The sequence below is a fragment of the Hydra vulgaris genome, chromosome 10 (genome assembly GCF_038396675.1).
Source record: "Hydra vulgaris chromosome 10, alternate assembly HydraT2T_AEP".
Taxonomy (NCBI): Eukaryota; Metazoa; Cnidaria; class Hydrozoa; order Anthoathecata; family Hydridae; genus Hydra; species Hydra vulgaris.
The window spans coordinates 2,075,001-2,090,940 of record NC_088929.1 but is presented as its reverse complement, the minus strand read 5'-3'; the positions used below and the strand labels follow the sequence as shown (position 1 = coordinate 2,090,940).

Here is a 15,940-nt window from a genome sequence, read left to right as displayed (position 1 = left end):
ATAATTTACTCCCATGATTTGAAAAAAGTAACTTTAAGTAGGTTTTATTGTATATTTATTTAGTTTTTGGTTCAATTCTAAGTCTATTTAGTTAATTTTTAATCTTTAAGTTTTTCTTACTGACCTAATTACCCCTAGCATTTTTTTATTTTAAATCATATCTAATTCGGACTATACGTACCAGACCTCGGACCAAACGGACATCCCCAGTCTCCGGACTTGAGCGTACTTTCCAGTCTTCGGACCGCGTGTATCGCTAAAACTTTCAAATTATTTTTTTAGTTATGCTATAAACAAAACAACAAAAGAAAGTTAGGTATGGGAAGGATAGTGTTTTAAATGTAAGTGTTAAAAAAATTGATAGGTTAAAAATTTATGCATTAATTTTACTATCGGTGGATAATTTTTGTTGACAGAATTTTACATTTTATTTTCGAAATATTTAGATATTTCGAAATACGTAGATCAAACATTCTTGTATTGTTTGTATTCTAGAATACAAACTTTAAAAAAAACCATTACAAGAATTCTTGTAATGGTTTTTTTTAAAAGTCGATTTTTTTATCATACAGATTAAATATATAAAAAGTTACCATGTATCAAAGTTGTTTCAATTTTTTTTTAAGATTTTTTTGTTTGTTTTAATTTGTTCAAGTATTTTTATGTGATTGTATTTATATATATTTAGATATTTTACAACTACATATTAACCTATATTACACATAAATTTAAAAAAATTATAAACTTTTTTTTTCTTTTAATCATAATGCAATTGGCTGAAAATTTTACCATAAAAGTATTTTACAATGCATGATAAAATATGTTTAATAACTTAATAGAAAAAGCTATTAATGTGCAACTTAAGTTTTTTGTTTATTAAGTCTATATTACATATAGGTTTCAAAATACTTTTGAAGATGTAGTTTGCCGGAAAATACCTCATAACTATAAGAGCTTATAATTTGACCGGCTTGGAAATTATTTGGTTTGGTTGCCTTTGCCATAAAAAATTATTTTAACTAATTATAAAAATTATATAAAAGTAATAGTTATAGTAATAATAATAGTTAAATAAAAATAATAGATAAAAGTTATAGTAGTTATAATAATAGTTATAGTTATATATAATTATACTTAATATGACAACTTTTTCTGGCAATCCATTCCAACGAGGTATAACTTTGTTCATAAAAAAATTGTCTTAAAATCTTTTTTGCAAATTTCCATACAAATTTCAGTAAATAACCATTTAAACTTAGAGTGAAGTTCCTTATATCACAGATTAGTTCTCAGATTAATGTATGGTTTGTATGTATGTATATATATATGTGTGTGTGTGTGTGTGTGTTAAAATATATAAAATCTATTCTATTAAATCTTTGTCAGGTATTTTGAAATTTTTATTTAAAAAATAATTTTATTTAAGAAAAAAAGGATTTTCATTACATAAAATTTTTTTTTGTAATTCAAATCAAATTTTTATGTAATTCAAAAAAAAAAATTTGTTTAACTTTTTTAAAATTTAACTTTTAGTTAATAACTAATTCAAATGGCTACAAAACCAAAAGTTAAAAGGAAGAATGAAAAAGTTGTTCAAATTCATTGTGAATGGGAAAACTGTGAAAGCATTGTAACACTCCAACCATTAGAATATGAAACATTTTCAGCTCATTTAAAAGAACATGCAGATGAGTTTATATTAAGACTTAAAGAAGAAAGCGGTTAGCTATAAATATATATGTGTGTGTGTGTGTGTATTTATATTATATTATATATACATTTAAATAAGTTTTTTATTTTATTTAAATTAGCCTAATTTTAAACTTAAATTTTTTTTGACATTTTTATTTATATTCTTTTATTTTTTTTGTTTTTGTTTTTTTTGCTTTACCTCTTTGTTACCTCTTGTTGGTTTTAAGTCAAGTCTCATTCTACTCTATGATTTTTGCCTTCTTGTGCAGGTGCTATATTTAATCATAATCATTTTTTTTTATTTCTTGCAAGAATAACTCTCTTTAAAAAAATGTTTTCTCGCACTTTTTTTCTCGCAAGAATAGTTCTCTTGAAAACATGTCTTCTTATTATCGTATGAAATTGATATGAAAAGGTGTCTAATGCGAAGCATAGTTGATGCCAGTTTACTATATCTTGTGACTTTTCTCAGAAGTTAGGATCTAGAGACTTTTGAAAAATCTTAACAGTGTCATTAACAAAGTCAAACATTCCATCTTTATTTCATGGGGCTGATCTTATAACCACTCTTGAATCAAATGAATGAAAAGACAGAACTATTTGCAAAGAACTTTTCCTCTTGTTCGACTCTTGAATCAAATGGCTATACTTTTCCCGCTGTTCCAGTTAAACAGGTTAACCCATTATGAGACATTCAAATCCAGTTTTTGTTGCTAAAGTTATTTTTCAATCAATCAACTGCTCTACACCTTATTTTCCAGATAACATTCCTTTCATAGTCTTACAAAAGTGTTCTCAAGAAGTCTCTTTAGTTCTTTCTAAACTATTTTATAAGTGCTTTACTGAATCTTGTTTTCCTGCACTAACTATTGTTCAATCAGTCTTCTTAACAAATATCTTGACATCTCATCTTGAGTCTAATAACTTACTCTCTGACAATAATTATTTTGGTATTTTCATTCTATAACTAACTTATTACAAAAATGTTATTGTTGTAACTGAATGATTCTATTATGAATTAGTCAAAGGCTGTGAGGCAAGGGCTATTGCTCTTAAAATACTAAAAACTTACGATAGTATTTAGCTTGCTGGTCTTTTTCAAAAGGGTGATTCTCATGTTGTGCAAATATTTTCCAATATAAGGGGTTAAAAAAATAATTTTACTACAGATATTTAAGATATATATTGCTATTATTGTAGTAGGAGATGTGTCTGATATAAAAAATATTTCTCTTAATAATATGTTTATTGCACATAGTATTTAAAGAACTGATTAGCTATGTTAGGTGTGTGACTTGTACAAAACTGCAAATTTAAACTGAGTTTTAAACTTTGATTAAAATTTTCTGCAAATTGGCTGTGATTAGTTAAATTAAAATAGATTAAAATAACAAACTTTTGATAGTTTAATAAATTTAAATTAAGTTTTTTTTTTTAATTTTTTAAGATTTATTTTATCAGGGTACATAGTTCCATTGTTTTGCAGAAGACACCAATCATTAACAGCTATTTATGGAGATTATAGAATTATTTTGGAAGCTTGCATGTCATGAATATATTTTATTTGATGATGACTTATTTTGAAAAAATGATAAGTATCTATTAAAAGTATTGACATAGTGAATTTTGTATTCCAGGTGTTTTTATTGACTTTAAATTCAGGCTTTTTGTTGTCTGTTTTACTAACAATTTCATCAATGCTAATATAGAGAATATTAGTAGCTGATATTAATGGTTTTTACAAACACTTTAAAACTTTTTATTTATATATAAACCCTCAAACGTTCTATTATATTGCAAAGATAATTTGTTAATCACAGTCATCTTAGATTTTTTTTTTTTTATTCTGATGATGGTCCAATAGCGAAAAGAGTTTCAGTATCATCATTACAGTTTTCAGACATGAGTATCTCATATAATATAATAGTAGCTTCAGAGTATCTCATATAATATAGTAGTAGTTTCAGAGTATCTCATGTAATATAGTAGTAAAATAAGAAATAAAGCAGTAAACACTATCTTTGTCTTTAGTGTCTTAACAAATAAGATATATTTTGCAATTATTGTTGTTAAAAACAACACCAGTAAACAATTAAACAGTGTTTCTACTCCACTACAGTGGGGTAGAAACATTGTGCTAACCACCTGTTTCTATGCAGTTACTGTTTCTACATCTAAAGTGCACTTTGTACTTCATTTTGATCTTCGCTAACATATACCATTACAAAATCCACTTAAAAAACTCTATTCCCTGCAATATACCTCTTCCTATAACTCAATATTCCTCTTCAATCTACCTTTTCAGAGGTTTATTGAAAAGTAGAGTTAGCCTCTCTCAAAAACATTGTCAAAAAGACAAAAGACTTTTTTCCCCCCATTTTCCCACACATTATTTCATTTTTTAGGCCAGGTGAAAGCAATGTCTGTTCTGTAATAAAAATCTTATTTTTAACTAACTTATTTATTTTGTTAATATCACTTAATAACTTCTTTTTTTTTCAATTTTATTATTAAAAATAAACCCAACATTGTTTGCTAAATTTTGTACGAGAACTTTACGTTTAGTCAGCTTTTTGTTTTTCTCTTATGTTTTTCAATTTCTCAGCTCCAGGCATTTTTATTTTCATTATATATTAACCTAAATTTAAAACAGGAAACTATTAAAATTTACACAAACCTTTTACACAAAACATTTACACTTTTTTTCACAAATCAATTATTTTTAGAATTATTTAATTGCATCTTTTCAAGCAAATTCAAAATAAAAAATACTTTCAAAATACCACTATGTTGTTATTTTCTTGTTGAATTTAATAAAGAAAATGGAGATTAACTTTAAAAAAATAAATTGCATTAATACTATATTCGTGTTAAAGGTATCTATATACAAAAGTTATTTTTATCATATAATATTTTGTTCCAATCCATATCAACTATATTATTATAATATCATTGTTATTTTTTTTTCATTTTGTTTCTTTAATATTTTTCGCTTATAACTAATGTCTTTAAAAAGTACAATCTATTTTGCTCACAAATAAAACTTTTTATTGTTTTTTGTTATGTGTGTGATATCACAAAAAGGGTATTTACTGAATTGCAATATATATATATATATATATATATATATATATATATATATATATATATATATACATATATATATATATATATATACTTATTTATTTATATATATATTTATATATATATATATATATATATATATATATATATATATATATATATATATATATATATATATATATATATATACATTTTTTTTTTCAAAGCTAGATTTTTTTTGTTAAAATTATATTAAAATAGTTATGTAAATGCTTGTACATAGTAAAAAATATGTAACACAATGTTAAATATTTTTTATTATGACAAATGAAAAATAATATTAAAAAAAAATTAAAAATTTTTGTTAACTGTAGAAATAAATAACAATATTTTTCTGTACACTATACAAAAACTTCTAAATGTATTAAAAATGTAAATTAAGTTACTTTTTTGTAGAAATGTGCAAAGTGTTTGAAAAATTAGCTGTTTTCACTAATTGATCGCTTAGAACAGGCAGCCGATCTTTAATCTGATCTCACTTCTTAAACAGATTAGGGCTTGCAGTGGTTTGTGAGTTTTAACTTCAACAAAACTCTGTTATTTACTGCAAACAATTATTGCAAAACTGTCATTATTCCTACATTAAAGAATGCCAACCCTCTCACTGAGTCCTCTTCTTTACATCTTCTTGGATTGCCATTTACTACAGACTTCTTGGTCAAATCATATGTATATATGTTTTGTAATCATATGTTTCCATAAATTGTTTGCAAAGTTAGCATCTACTAAGGTTGCTTCTCATTGTGCTTGCTATTTATATTCCTGATTCCATTCTCTACCGCTACAGATATCTTATTCGTCTCTGTAAGGAATACTTTTGTTATATTAGGGGTAATTCTAATTTTTTCCCCTCTCTTCAATCCTTTGGAAGTCTCTCTCATCTTCAGGTTTTCCTGACTCATTCAATTTAAAGTTTTATTAGTCTGTCAACCTTTTTAATGGTCATGCTTGTTTATTTCCATTTATCTTAATTATTATTATTTTATTTTTTTTATTATTTTAATTTTACTTTAACAAAACTCTTGTTATGGTGAAAAAACTTCATATTTGTGTTATTGCTATGTGTTTATTTGTCTGAAAATTTTTTTAAAGAGTTCTAATATGATCTAAAAATTATTTATTTATTTTTAATGTTTAGATTTGCCAGATGAAAAGCCCCTAAGCTGTTGTTGTATGTGGCGAGGATGTTCTTGGGAAGGTAAGAGTTTAATATGTTTTATTTAAAGGTTTTCTTTCTTTTTCTTTTTTTTCCTATTATCACAAGTAAGACTGTTTTATATATAAAACTTTTTTATATAATATGAAATCTTATATATAAAAAAGTATTTATATAGTATATAGAAAATATTTACCTTTGCCATTGTGCTTGTTATCATGATTGTTAATTTTTTTTTTCATTTATTTAAAATTTATTTATTTTTCATCAGTTTTCATCAGTACCCATTCAACTAAAATTGGAGGGTTGCTGATATCTTATTATTGTTTTGATCCCTAATGTTGCGGATAAAAAAAATAAAGTTTTAACATTGAAGGAGACAATATTTTATTAATTATTTTTGCTTCTGCTTTTTTTCATGTAATATAGTTGTTAGTATTATGTTATTACAGGATGTGAAGATTTAATGGAACTAACACGTCACATAATGTTTCATGGCTATCATTCTTTGTTGAGAGCTCTTGGCAAGCTTGAACAAGATAAAATGTCATTGAATGATTGTCTTATTGAACAAGAAGATCAATATCATATGCTTTCATGCGTAACCACACCATTTCTTTGTTTATGGAATAACTGTGCTCAAGAACATTGCTGTCCTGATAAATTTTATAGACATGTCGAGAAGCATGTTCTTAATTCAGACAGCATTTGTGATGAAAACAACAAATACAGAATGCAATGCTATTGGAATAGTAATTTTTTAGTTTTTTTTTTTCTTTAAAGAATTAATTTTGTATGGGTAAATAAAAAAAATTTGTCATTTTTCAGCATGCTCAAACACATTTCGTGATAAACATAAACTTAAAGAGCATGTTCGTGTTCACACTCATGAGAAATTAGTTGCTTGTCCTGGATGTGGAGGCTTATTTTCAAATCGCACGAAATTACTCGACCATCTTTCAAGACAAAATACTCAAGCTTGTAAGTTATAAAAAAAACTGACATTACGTGCATACGTGACATGAGATGAGTTTTTTTACTGTTTTTACTTTTTTTTTATTTACAATGAAAATAATATAAAAATAAATCAAAAAAATAAAGACAACAATAGTTATATCAATTTATATATTTTATGACATTTAGACAATTCTTATGTTTATATTGCATGTATTATAATTGTATTTGCATAAAAAAAATAGTTAAGCTTTGCCACCACATATGTAGCTTACACTCATACAAATTTATGTATTATTTTCTAATATTAGCATATTGTTTTAATTATTGCACAAATTTGGGACAAATGTATTAAATTAATTTTTGCTTAGAAATTTTTTTTTTAATTTTTGAAAAAAATAATTGAAATTGAAATTTTTTTTTTTAATAGTTAATAATAGTAAAAATCTAGATAAAAGATAAAAAATGATTAAAAATTTTTTTTTTTAAATATGTTTACATTCTTATTACTAACTATGCATTTTGTTTATATTTTGTGTTCATTAGTAAATATATATTATTTCCATTTCATATATTTGTTGCTAGAAACTTAAATAATTAATCATTTCTAATTTTAGATGAAAATTTTCAGTGTTCACATTGTTTGAAAAGATGTGCTTCTGAACGGTTACTAAGAGATCATATGAGACATCATGGTATTTTTGTTTTATTAAATATATTAAACATATTTGTCTGTGTGTTAGTATAAATATAAATAAGTTAAAATATTGTTAAATAGTATTAACTAATATGAAACAAACACCTGATACAACTCTCGGGATTAGGAAAAATGAGGTCAGCAATAATTTGCTAATCTCAATCTTTTAGAGGTCCACATTTCAGCAAAAAAAAATTTGGTTCAAAGGTCTTTCCATAAAACATAGAAATGAGGTTGGCAATTTTTTGTTGACCTTAAATCAGCAGTTAGATCTGCATTGCCAAATGCCAGCCCTAATTCCGACCGCTGCTGATATAATTTTTATTGAATTTTCATTTGGTTTAAGATTATTTTTATATTATTTGATTTTTTTGTTTTTATAGTTTTTATATTTAAATAAATAAATCTTCTTTTTAAGCAAAAAATATTTATAAGAGAAATAAAATAATTTATTTTGTTTCAATCTTTTAATGTAATACAAATAAATGTTTCTCCATTTTAAACAGATTTTTAAGTGCAAATAAAAAGATTAATGCTTAAACTTGTTTGAACATACATTAAAAAGATTGAGTACAAATGTTCTTTATTCATTTAACATTAAATGAGTACAAATGTTCTTTAATCATTTAACATTAAATGGACTAAGAAAAAGTTTGTTAAAAAACGATATCAGATCGTCACTTTATAACTGATAAAGGGTTAAGTAATTTAGCAATGATTCTTTTCTGTTGTTTTGGGACTGACAATTATTTTAAGTCCATGTAAACGTGCTTTTTTAACAAAATTTATTCATTATTTTTTGTTTACATATGTGGTTGTAATTTTGGTTATTACAAAATGTATTAATATGAATTATCATAAATTTACATAAAATGAGTTACAATTATCAGGAATGATATTATAATTATTATTACTTATTTTTTTATTTTTTGAATGTACAATAGATCATTAGAAATAAATTTTATCGATTGAATTCAGAATGATCAAAATATAAATAAATAATATTTAAGGTAGATGTATACAGGTTCAGTTAAATTATGAAAATTTCAAAAATATTTTATAATACTTTGTAGCTCTAATCTGCATCTATTAATAAAAGGTTAAATGCAAGTTTCATAAATTTTAAATAGTCTAATAAGCATGGATAAGTGTATACAATCTTATACAAATTATAGTTTAAGCTATAAAGAACAAGTGGTAAAAATTTAATGACCTCAAAGCAAATGATTCGCAAGGTTTTTCAAAAGTTAGTAACAATAGCCCTGTCATTTTAATATTTTGCATAATTTTCTTTTTTGTATTGGTTTAACAATTTAATTTTATACTGTCATTCTTTTGTTTCATTTGTGCCCTCTATCTAATGAGGTGAGCACTCTCAGCTATTATCTTGCAGCATTTATTTTTAAAGACAATAATTAAACTAGATGTATGTTTGTAAAAAAGTTTATTTAGACATCATTATTTTTAATTTATAGTTATTTCAATTTAAATTTAGAGATGATGGATTTTAAAAAATTTAGTTTTTTAACTTTATCATATTTAATAAGTGCAAAATAATTTACAGTTAACTACTTAAAATGTCCTCACTGCGATATGACATGCCCTAATCCTGGATCTTTAAAATATCATATTCATTATCGACATTCAGATGAAAGACCGTATCCATGTGCCATGTGTGATCACAGGTAAAATATTTTTTTTGCAAATTTTTTATATGTTTCATATATATGTATATATGTATGTGTATATATATATACATATATATATATATATATATATATATATATATATATATATATATATATATATATATATATATATATATATATGCGCGCTCTTTTTTACAACAACAAAGTATTGACATATATAAAAAAACAATTTACAAATTCTTTAAAACACTTTGCTTTTAATGTGTTGCAATTACTAAGATCTTATTTGTTACGAGAACTTAAAAACTATTGATATTTTGTTGTATTGATTATCTCGTTATTAAATTTAATTTTAAACCACACTAAAAATTATTTAATCTGCAGTATTTGAAAAAAGTTATATTTCCTTATAATTTATTTCTTAAAACATCTTATACTTAACATAATCTTTTGTTTATTTATCATTATTTATTTATTTTAATTTTTAAGTACTTTTTAATAAAGATTATAAACAATTTATAGATAGATTTTATCAGTTACCAATAAGATATTAGTAAACGTAGTTTATGTTCATAAATGTATTACGTCAAACAAACTTTTAACAATATAGATAACAATAAATAAGAATATAAATAACAATAAATAACAATATAATAACAATATAAATAACAATATAAATAACAATAAATAAGAAACAAAAAATTTGTGAAAAGAATTCTCTTAATCAAAAGCACTTCTCCTCTTATATAATGAAAAAAAAAGTTTTAAATTTCCTTTCGCTTAAAATAATCTCGATGATAATCATAATCATGGAGAGACTTATGTTTTAGGTAATAAATTAGTTAGCAGACAATTAGAAAATAACTATTTTAATAAAAATTCCAAAACTATTTATCATTCATTTGAAACTAATTTTTACATTCAACATTTTACTACTTTATATTCCTTCAAAACTAAATTTAAATTTTTAACATCATATTTAATTTAATGTCTTTTAAAATCAAATTTTTTTTTTTATAAGACTTTGTCTTAAAATAATTCTCAGTTGCGGTTAAATGCTTTTTTTTACGATTTAATTTTTTCTGAATAAACGTCACAAACAATATTAAAAGATAATTTAAACACTCAGAAAAAAAGTTTCGCCTGAATGCTTTTGACTTTTATTTAAAAAAAAAAGTTTTTGCTTAACAGAATGTTTTAACGTTTACAAAATAAGCGACATATATACATATATACATTATATATGTATATATGTATATAAATACATATATACATATATATGTGTATATATACATATATATATATATATACATATATATTGCCTTATATATATAAGTATCTATAAGGCAAATTTAGTTCTATTACATTATCTCTAAATCCTTAAAAAAAATTAGTTGAAAGATAAAAATAAAATATTGAAAAATAAAAAATAAAATTGTTTAAATGATTTAACTTTTCAGTTTTTTTTAGAAAGTATTTTATTAAATACCTTTAAATGCTCATACAATTTTTGTGTGTTTTAATTAATGATAAAAAATGCGGAAAACAAACTTTGACACTAGAACATAATTAATTCAATCTAGGAGATAATTAATACATATCTGGCTTTATAGCTACTATGTAGCTTACATAGTACTATATTGCCTGCAGGCTACCAGCCTACTACATAGCTATGATACAGCGTACTACAACATAACCTGTTATAGCCAGCTCAAAGCTACTACACAGCCTGTGTCTTGCAACATAGCTACATAAGCGACATTAAGTAGCAACTACTTAAGTATGTAGCCTGCTCCATACTTATGTAGTAGCTATGAAAAAACAAAACAACCTGCTACATGTCTACCATTGTTAAATATATAATACAATATATTTTAAATATATTTTTCTAAAATATTTGACGCTACTGCTAGTGATGTAAAAACAAAAGTTGCAAAAATAAAAAAATTAATTTAGAAATTTTAATTTAAATACAATATTTAATTTTAGCAATATAAAGTCAAAAGTTATCCGCTTTAATTTATTTTGATTGCCCGCACAATTGAGAGGAAGAATTAGTCCAAGTTTTAATTTGGCTTTAGTTTTATTTTACTTACTACATAGCTACTACCTAAGCATGTAGCCCACTACATACCTATATATAAAGTATAATACAATATGTATTGAGCAAATTTGAATAAAATATATTATGCTAATTTTAGTGATTTAAAAGTAAAAGTTGCAAAACCAAAAAGAAAAAATTTAAATAAAAAAATAATTTTAAATGAATTTTATTTCCTGATTTTTGGAATTTTTTTTTTTTAAATACTTGAGAATACCTTAGATTTGGTCTTTACAACTCAGTCAGCAAGTGTTAACGAAATAGTTTCAAAATTTGTTTTAGGAAACATAACCAGAGGCCATCTAATAATATGTTTCAGTTTCATCTTGTCTGATAAAGCAATTTGTGACAATAAAAGTAAGCAAAGATTTATGTTTGCTAATTCCAATTTAGAACTAATATCTGATCTAATTCCAAATGTTGACTGGATACAATGCTGCAGTTATAAAAGTGTACAAGAAATGTTTGATGAACTAATTTTTTATACTGAGGTGGCATGTAATTATTTCACTCCAATTAAAAAGACATCAAAACTCTTTAAAATAATCAGATGGTAATCAGATGTAAACTTGAAACTTTTCCATATAAGTTCAAACTAGTAGTCAAAAAGCACGGTTTTGTTAAAAATAAATTATGCTTGAGGAATCTTGAATTATTTCAACCCCCTTAGAGAATGGTAAACCTGTTGATGTTATTTTTTTGGATTTTGCCAGGGCATTTGACACAGTGTCATGTAAAAGATTGTTGCTTAAACAATCTCAAAATTGCATTTTTTTAAAAAAGAAAACAAAGAGTTGTGATAGGCAAAAATGTCCTCTTGGGCAGAAATTACTAGTGGTGTGCCACAGGGGACAGTAATTGGACCACTCTTGTTTGTACTATTTATAAACGATTTGCCTGAAACTCTAAAAAATCTAACCCAGCTGTATGCAGAGACACCAAATTTTTGAATGAAATGTTTTCCAGTGCATTAACTCTTTCTTTGCAATCAGATCTTGATTTAGCTTTTATATGGAAAATTTTCTTGTGAAATTTAATATTTCGAAATGTATGGTCATGCACTTTGGCCGTGATAACAAAAAATCACCCCTTTATATCAATTAATAAAAGCTAAACATAACAGAATCCGAAAGTGATCTTGGAGTAATCTTCTCAAGCAATCTGAAATGGAAAAATCATGTAATAAAATGCATAGGCAAAGCCAACCAAATGTTGGGTCAGATTAGAAAATGCTTTGTTTGTTTAGATATTAAACTGCTGAGAATAATTTATGTTTCTTTTGTGCGATCACTGTTACAGTTTGCAGTTCAGGTTTGGTCACCTATTCGAAAAGGAGAAATTGAGTTATTAGAAAGTATCCAACATAGTGCAACTCGATCAATATTGTCACTTAAAAATATCAACTATAAGAATCCTCTAAAAGCTCTTGACTTGACTGCCTTGACAAAAAGGAGACAACGAGGAGATATGATTCAACTTTTTAAACTCTTTAACGGTTTTAATGATTCGGAAGCAATCAAAAAAATTAGTATTCAACAAACTCAAACGAGAGGTCACAGCTTTAAGTATGTCAAAGAAATCGCTAAGCAAGGGTGTCGTGAAAACTTTTTATTTAATAGATCAGCCAATTTGTGGAACAGCTTGTCAAGCAAGTTGCTTAAAGCACAATCAGTTAACAGTTTTAAAGCAGGTCTTGATTGCTGGATAAGCAGCAATCAAGCGAATCAGCTGTCATAGTGTGTTAATGCCACACTGACTGGCTCACACCATTTACAACTAGAACTAATGTTAATACTAATAGCAGCAACGTAAGAAAATGTGCAGGTCTTGTGACAGAACAGTTTCTACATTTTTGGCAAAAAGCTAGAATTCCAACAAAGCAATGTTGTCATATTAGCGCATGTTAAAAAACTTGTTGAGAAATACAGAAAGCTGAAAAAGAAGGCCAAAAACTTAGCAAAGAAATAAACTTTTTCTCATGAAATGGAAAAACTATATAATAATTCTTTTAAAAAATAATGAAGATGCTTTAAAATTAATTACAATAGAAAAAGACGTTTCTTACAAAAAGAATGGTGAGTAGGTTATATGAGTTCAGTCAATTGTAAATTATACAAACAAGAACAGCAAATTTTAGACAGAAAAAAATGCAAACAACAAAAAAGAAACAAAAGACCCAAAAAGAAGAGAAGAAGGTTCAACAGTCACTTAACTAGTTTTGACAGAATCTGACTCCTCTCAGGGTAATGAAATGATGACAGATGACTGAGTAGATTCCATCATCAACAAAAGAAACTGAAATTGAAACTGAAAAAGAGACAGAAAAAAGAAAACACAGCAAAAGTCCTAAAAAACATTTTTTTTTAATTTTTCATTAAGTTGTTTTTTTTTAACTCACTTGTTTCATTATGTTTCACTTGTTTTTTTAAAAATAGTTATAGGAAATGTATTACAGTTATTTGTTTTTCTAAATAGTTTTTCAATATTAACAAAGAGTTATATAGTTGTAAATAAATATAATAATAATAATAACATTACCAAAAATAATAATAATAGTAATAAAAAAAAAAATAATGACAAAATGAAAAAACTGAATAACTAAATAACTAAAAGAAAAAAGGAAAGAAAAGATCTATTAATTGTTTATTTACATTTTTCAAAACATTTGTATACATGTTATATTATTTGATATTTTAGTGAAACAAAATAATTTTAGTTTTCTTAGTTACATCATTTAGCTGTGTTAGGACTAATAATGAAGAACCTGAATCTGATGATTACTGCAGCTTTTTGTTCAGCTCTTGATGGCTTGAAAATTCCCAATCATTCTGGCTCCTTGGTTATTCTACAATTTTTCAAGAGTTAGGTGCCGATATTGAACATTTCTCTACATCATATGCATCTCTTTGATGTGCACCAGAGGTTATGTTGTGTCAATATTTCGTGATCAGTGTAGTAAACTTCTGAAACATGGGTTTTGACTAATGCAGATATCTAAAAGCATTGTGAATATATATATATATATATATATATATATATATATATATATATATATATATATATATATTATATGTTTATATATATATATATATATATATATATATATATATATATATATATATATATATATATATATATATATATATACACACCTATAGTATCATATATTATGGGGGCAGATTTTACAAAAAAATTATCAGGGGCGTTTTAGTGTACCTGTTAATTTTTTGTTCCCGTATGCATTGTTTTTTTGCAAAAAAAATGTCCCCATAAGCAACTCTTATGGAGAACAAAAAGCACATATATATATATATACATATATATATATATATATATATATATATATATATATATATATATATATATATAATATACATATACATATATAAGTTATGCCATTCATTAAGGAGAAAAAAAATTGAAGATTGACTAGCCCTACTCAATATCCAATCAATGAAAGCATGTAGCACACGGGCAGATGCAATTCAGTATTTCAAGGAAAGCACTGGTCTTAATACTACATCCTGGATCCACCCTCCAAACAAGTCCCAATTTGGCAATTGTCCTGGGCTAGCAGGTGCAGTTTGAAGAAATAAGGAACGACTAATCAAACAGCTCACAAATAACTGTTGTCAATGAGAATACTTTTTCTTAAATAGAGTGGTTAATGTTTGGAACACACTTTTGGATGCAGTTAAAAACTCCAAAACTACTATTTCATTTAAAAACAGTTACAGTGCTTATAAAAAAACAATATGAAACTTAATATACAGTTCAGCTGTCATAGTTGACCATATTCATTTGGTCATATATATATGTGTGTGTGTGTGTGTGTGTGTGTGTGTGTGTGTGTGTGTGTGTGTGTGTGTGTGTGTGTGTGTGTGTGTGTGTGTGTGTGTGTGTGTGTGTGGGTGTGCGGGAGCGGAGAAAAGCTCTCATAAAATGTATATCCATGCAATATCCGAGCCATGCAAGCTGCTCCTTTAAACAGGTATTTATGAGAGATTTCTTTTTTTGGACGAGCTATTTGTTTATTTATTAAGTAAATTGCTTATTAAATAAAAAATTTTATTTTACTCTTGTTACAATCATTTGCTTTTAACGTTAATGTTACCAGATAAAATTAGTGTCAAATTTTATCATGCTGCGAAAAAAATTCCTTAGACAAAGAAAAATTAAAGTTTTCTTTATGTTTTCACACTAGCTATTTATTTATTTATTAGAACTTTACTAAAAATAAACAATTGAATTTTGTAATGAAAAAAAATTAATCCGAAACTGGAACTTTGTTTTTTTAATTCGATGTAGTTTCACAAGAGTTTTGAACTTTTCTAATCAACATCTTAAAATAGAGAGAAGAAAGTGGTTTATACTTATGAAAAAATTATACTTTTGCAAGAGCTGTTAATTGCTCCCATAAACTACCTTAGGGTAGTGTGGGCAAAAGCTAAAGCTCTCGCTTCCTGCTGAGGCCTGTGTACAATAGTGATCAAAAATTTAGACTCAGAATAAAACTTACAGTTTCTTAGTGGTTTGTGATTTAAAAAAATGCCTTTGTTTTTATTATT

At 25.3% G+C, this 15,940-nt stretch overlaps 1 protein-coding gene across 2 annotated transcripts in view; it reads left to right on the top strand.

Moving 5' to 3' along the window:
• The first annotated feature begins 216 nt into the window (after positions 1-216).
• LOC101237975 (histone H4 transcription factor) overlaps positions 217-15,940 on the top strand; it is a 28,665-nt gene continuing 12,941 nt past the window's right edge. For both annotated transcript variants that reach the window (XM_065807056.1, XM_065807055.1), the window contains exons 1-7: positions 217-341; positions 1,534-1,721; positions 5,954-6,013; positions 6,424-6,723; positions 6,800-6,952; positions 7,543-7,620; positions 9,187-9,307. In XM_065807056.1, the coding sequence (XP_065663128.1) occupies positions 1,550-1,721; positions 5,954-6,013; positions 6,424-6,723; positions 6,800-6,952; positions 7,543-7,620; positions 9,187-9,307 (884 nt within the window). In that variant the 5' untranslated portion in view covers positions 217-341; positions 1,534-1,549. The remainder of the gene's footprint in view (positions 342-1,533; positions 1,722-5,953; positions 6,014-6,423; positions 6,724-6,799; positions 6,953-7,542; positions 7,621-9,186; positions 9,308-15,940) is intronic.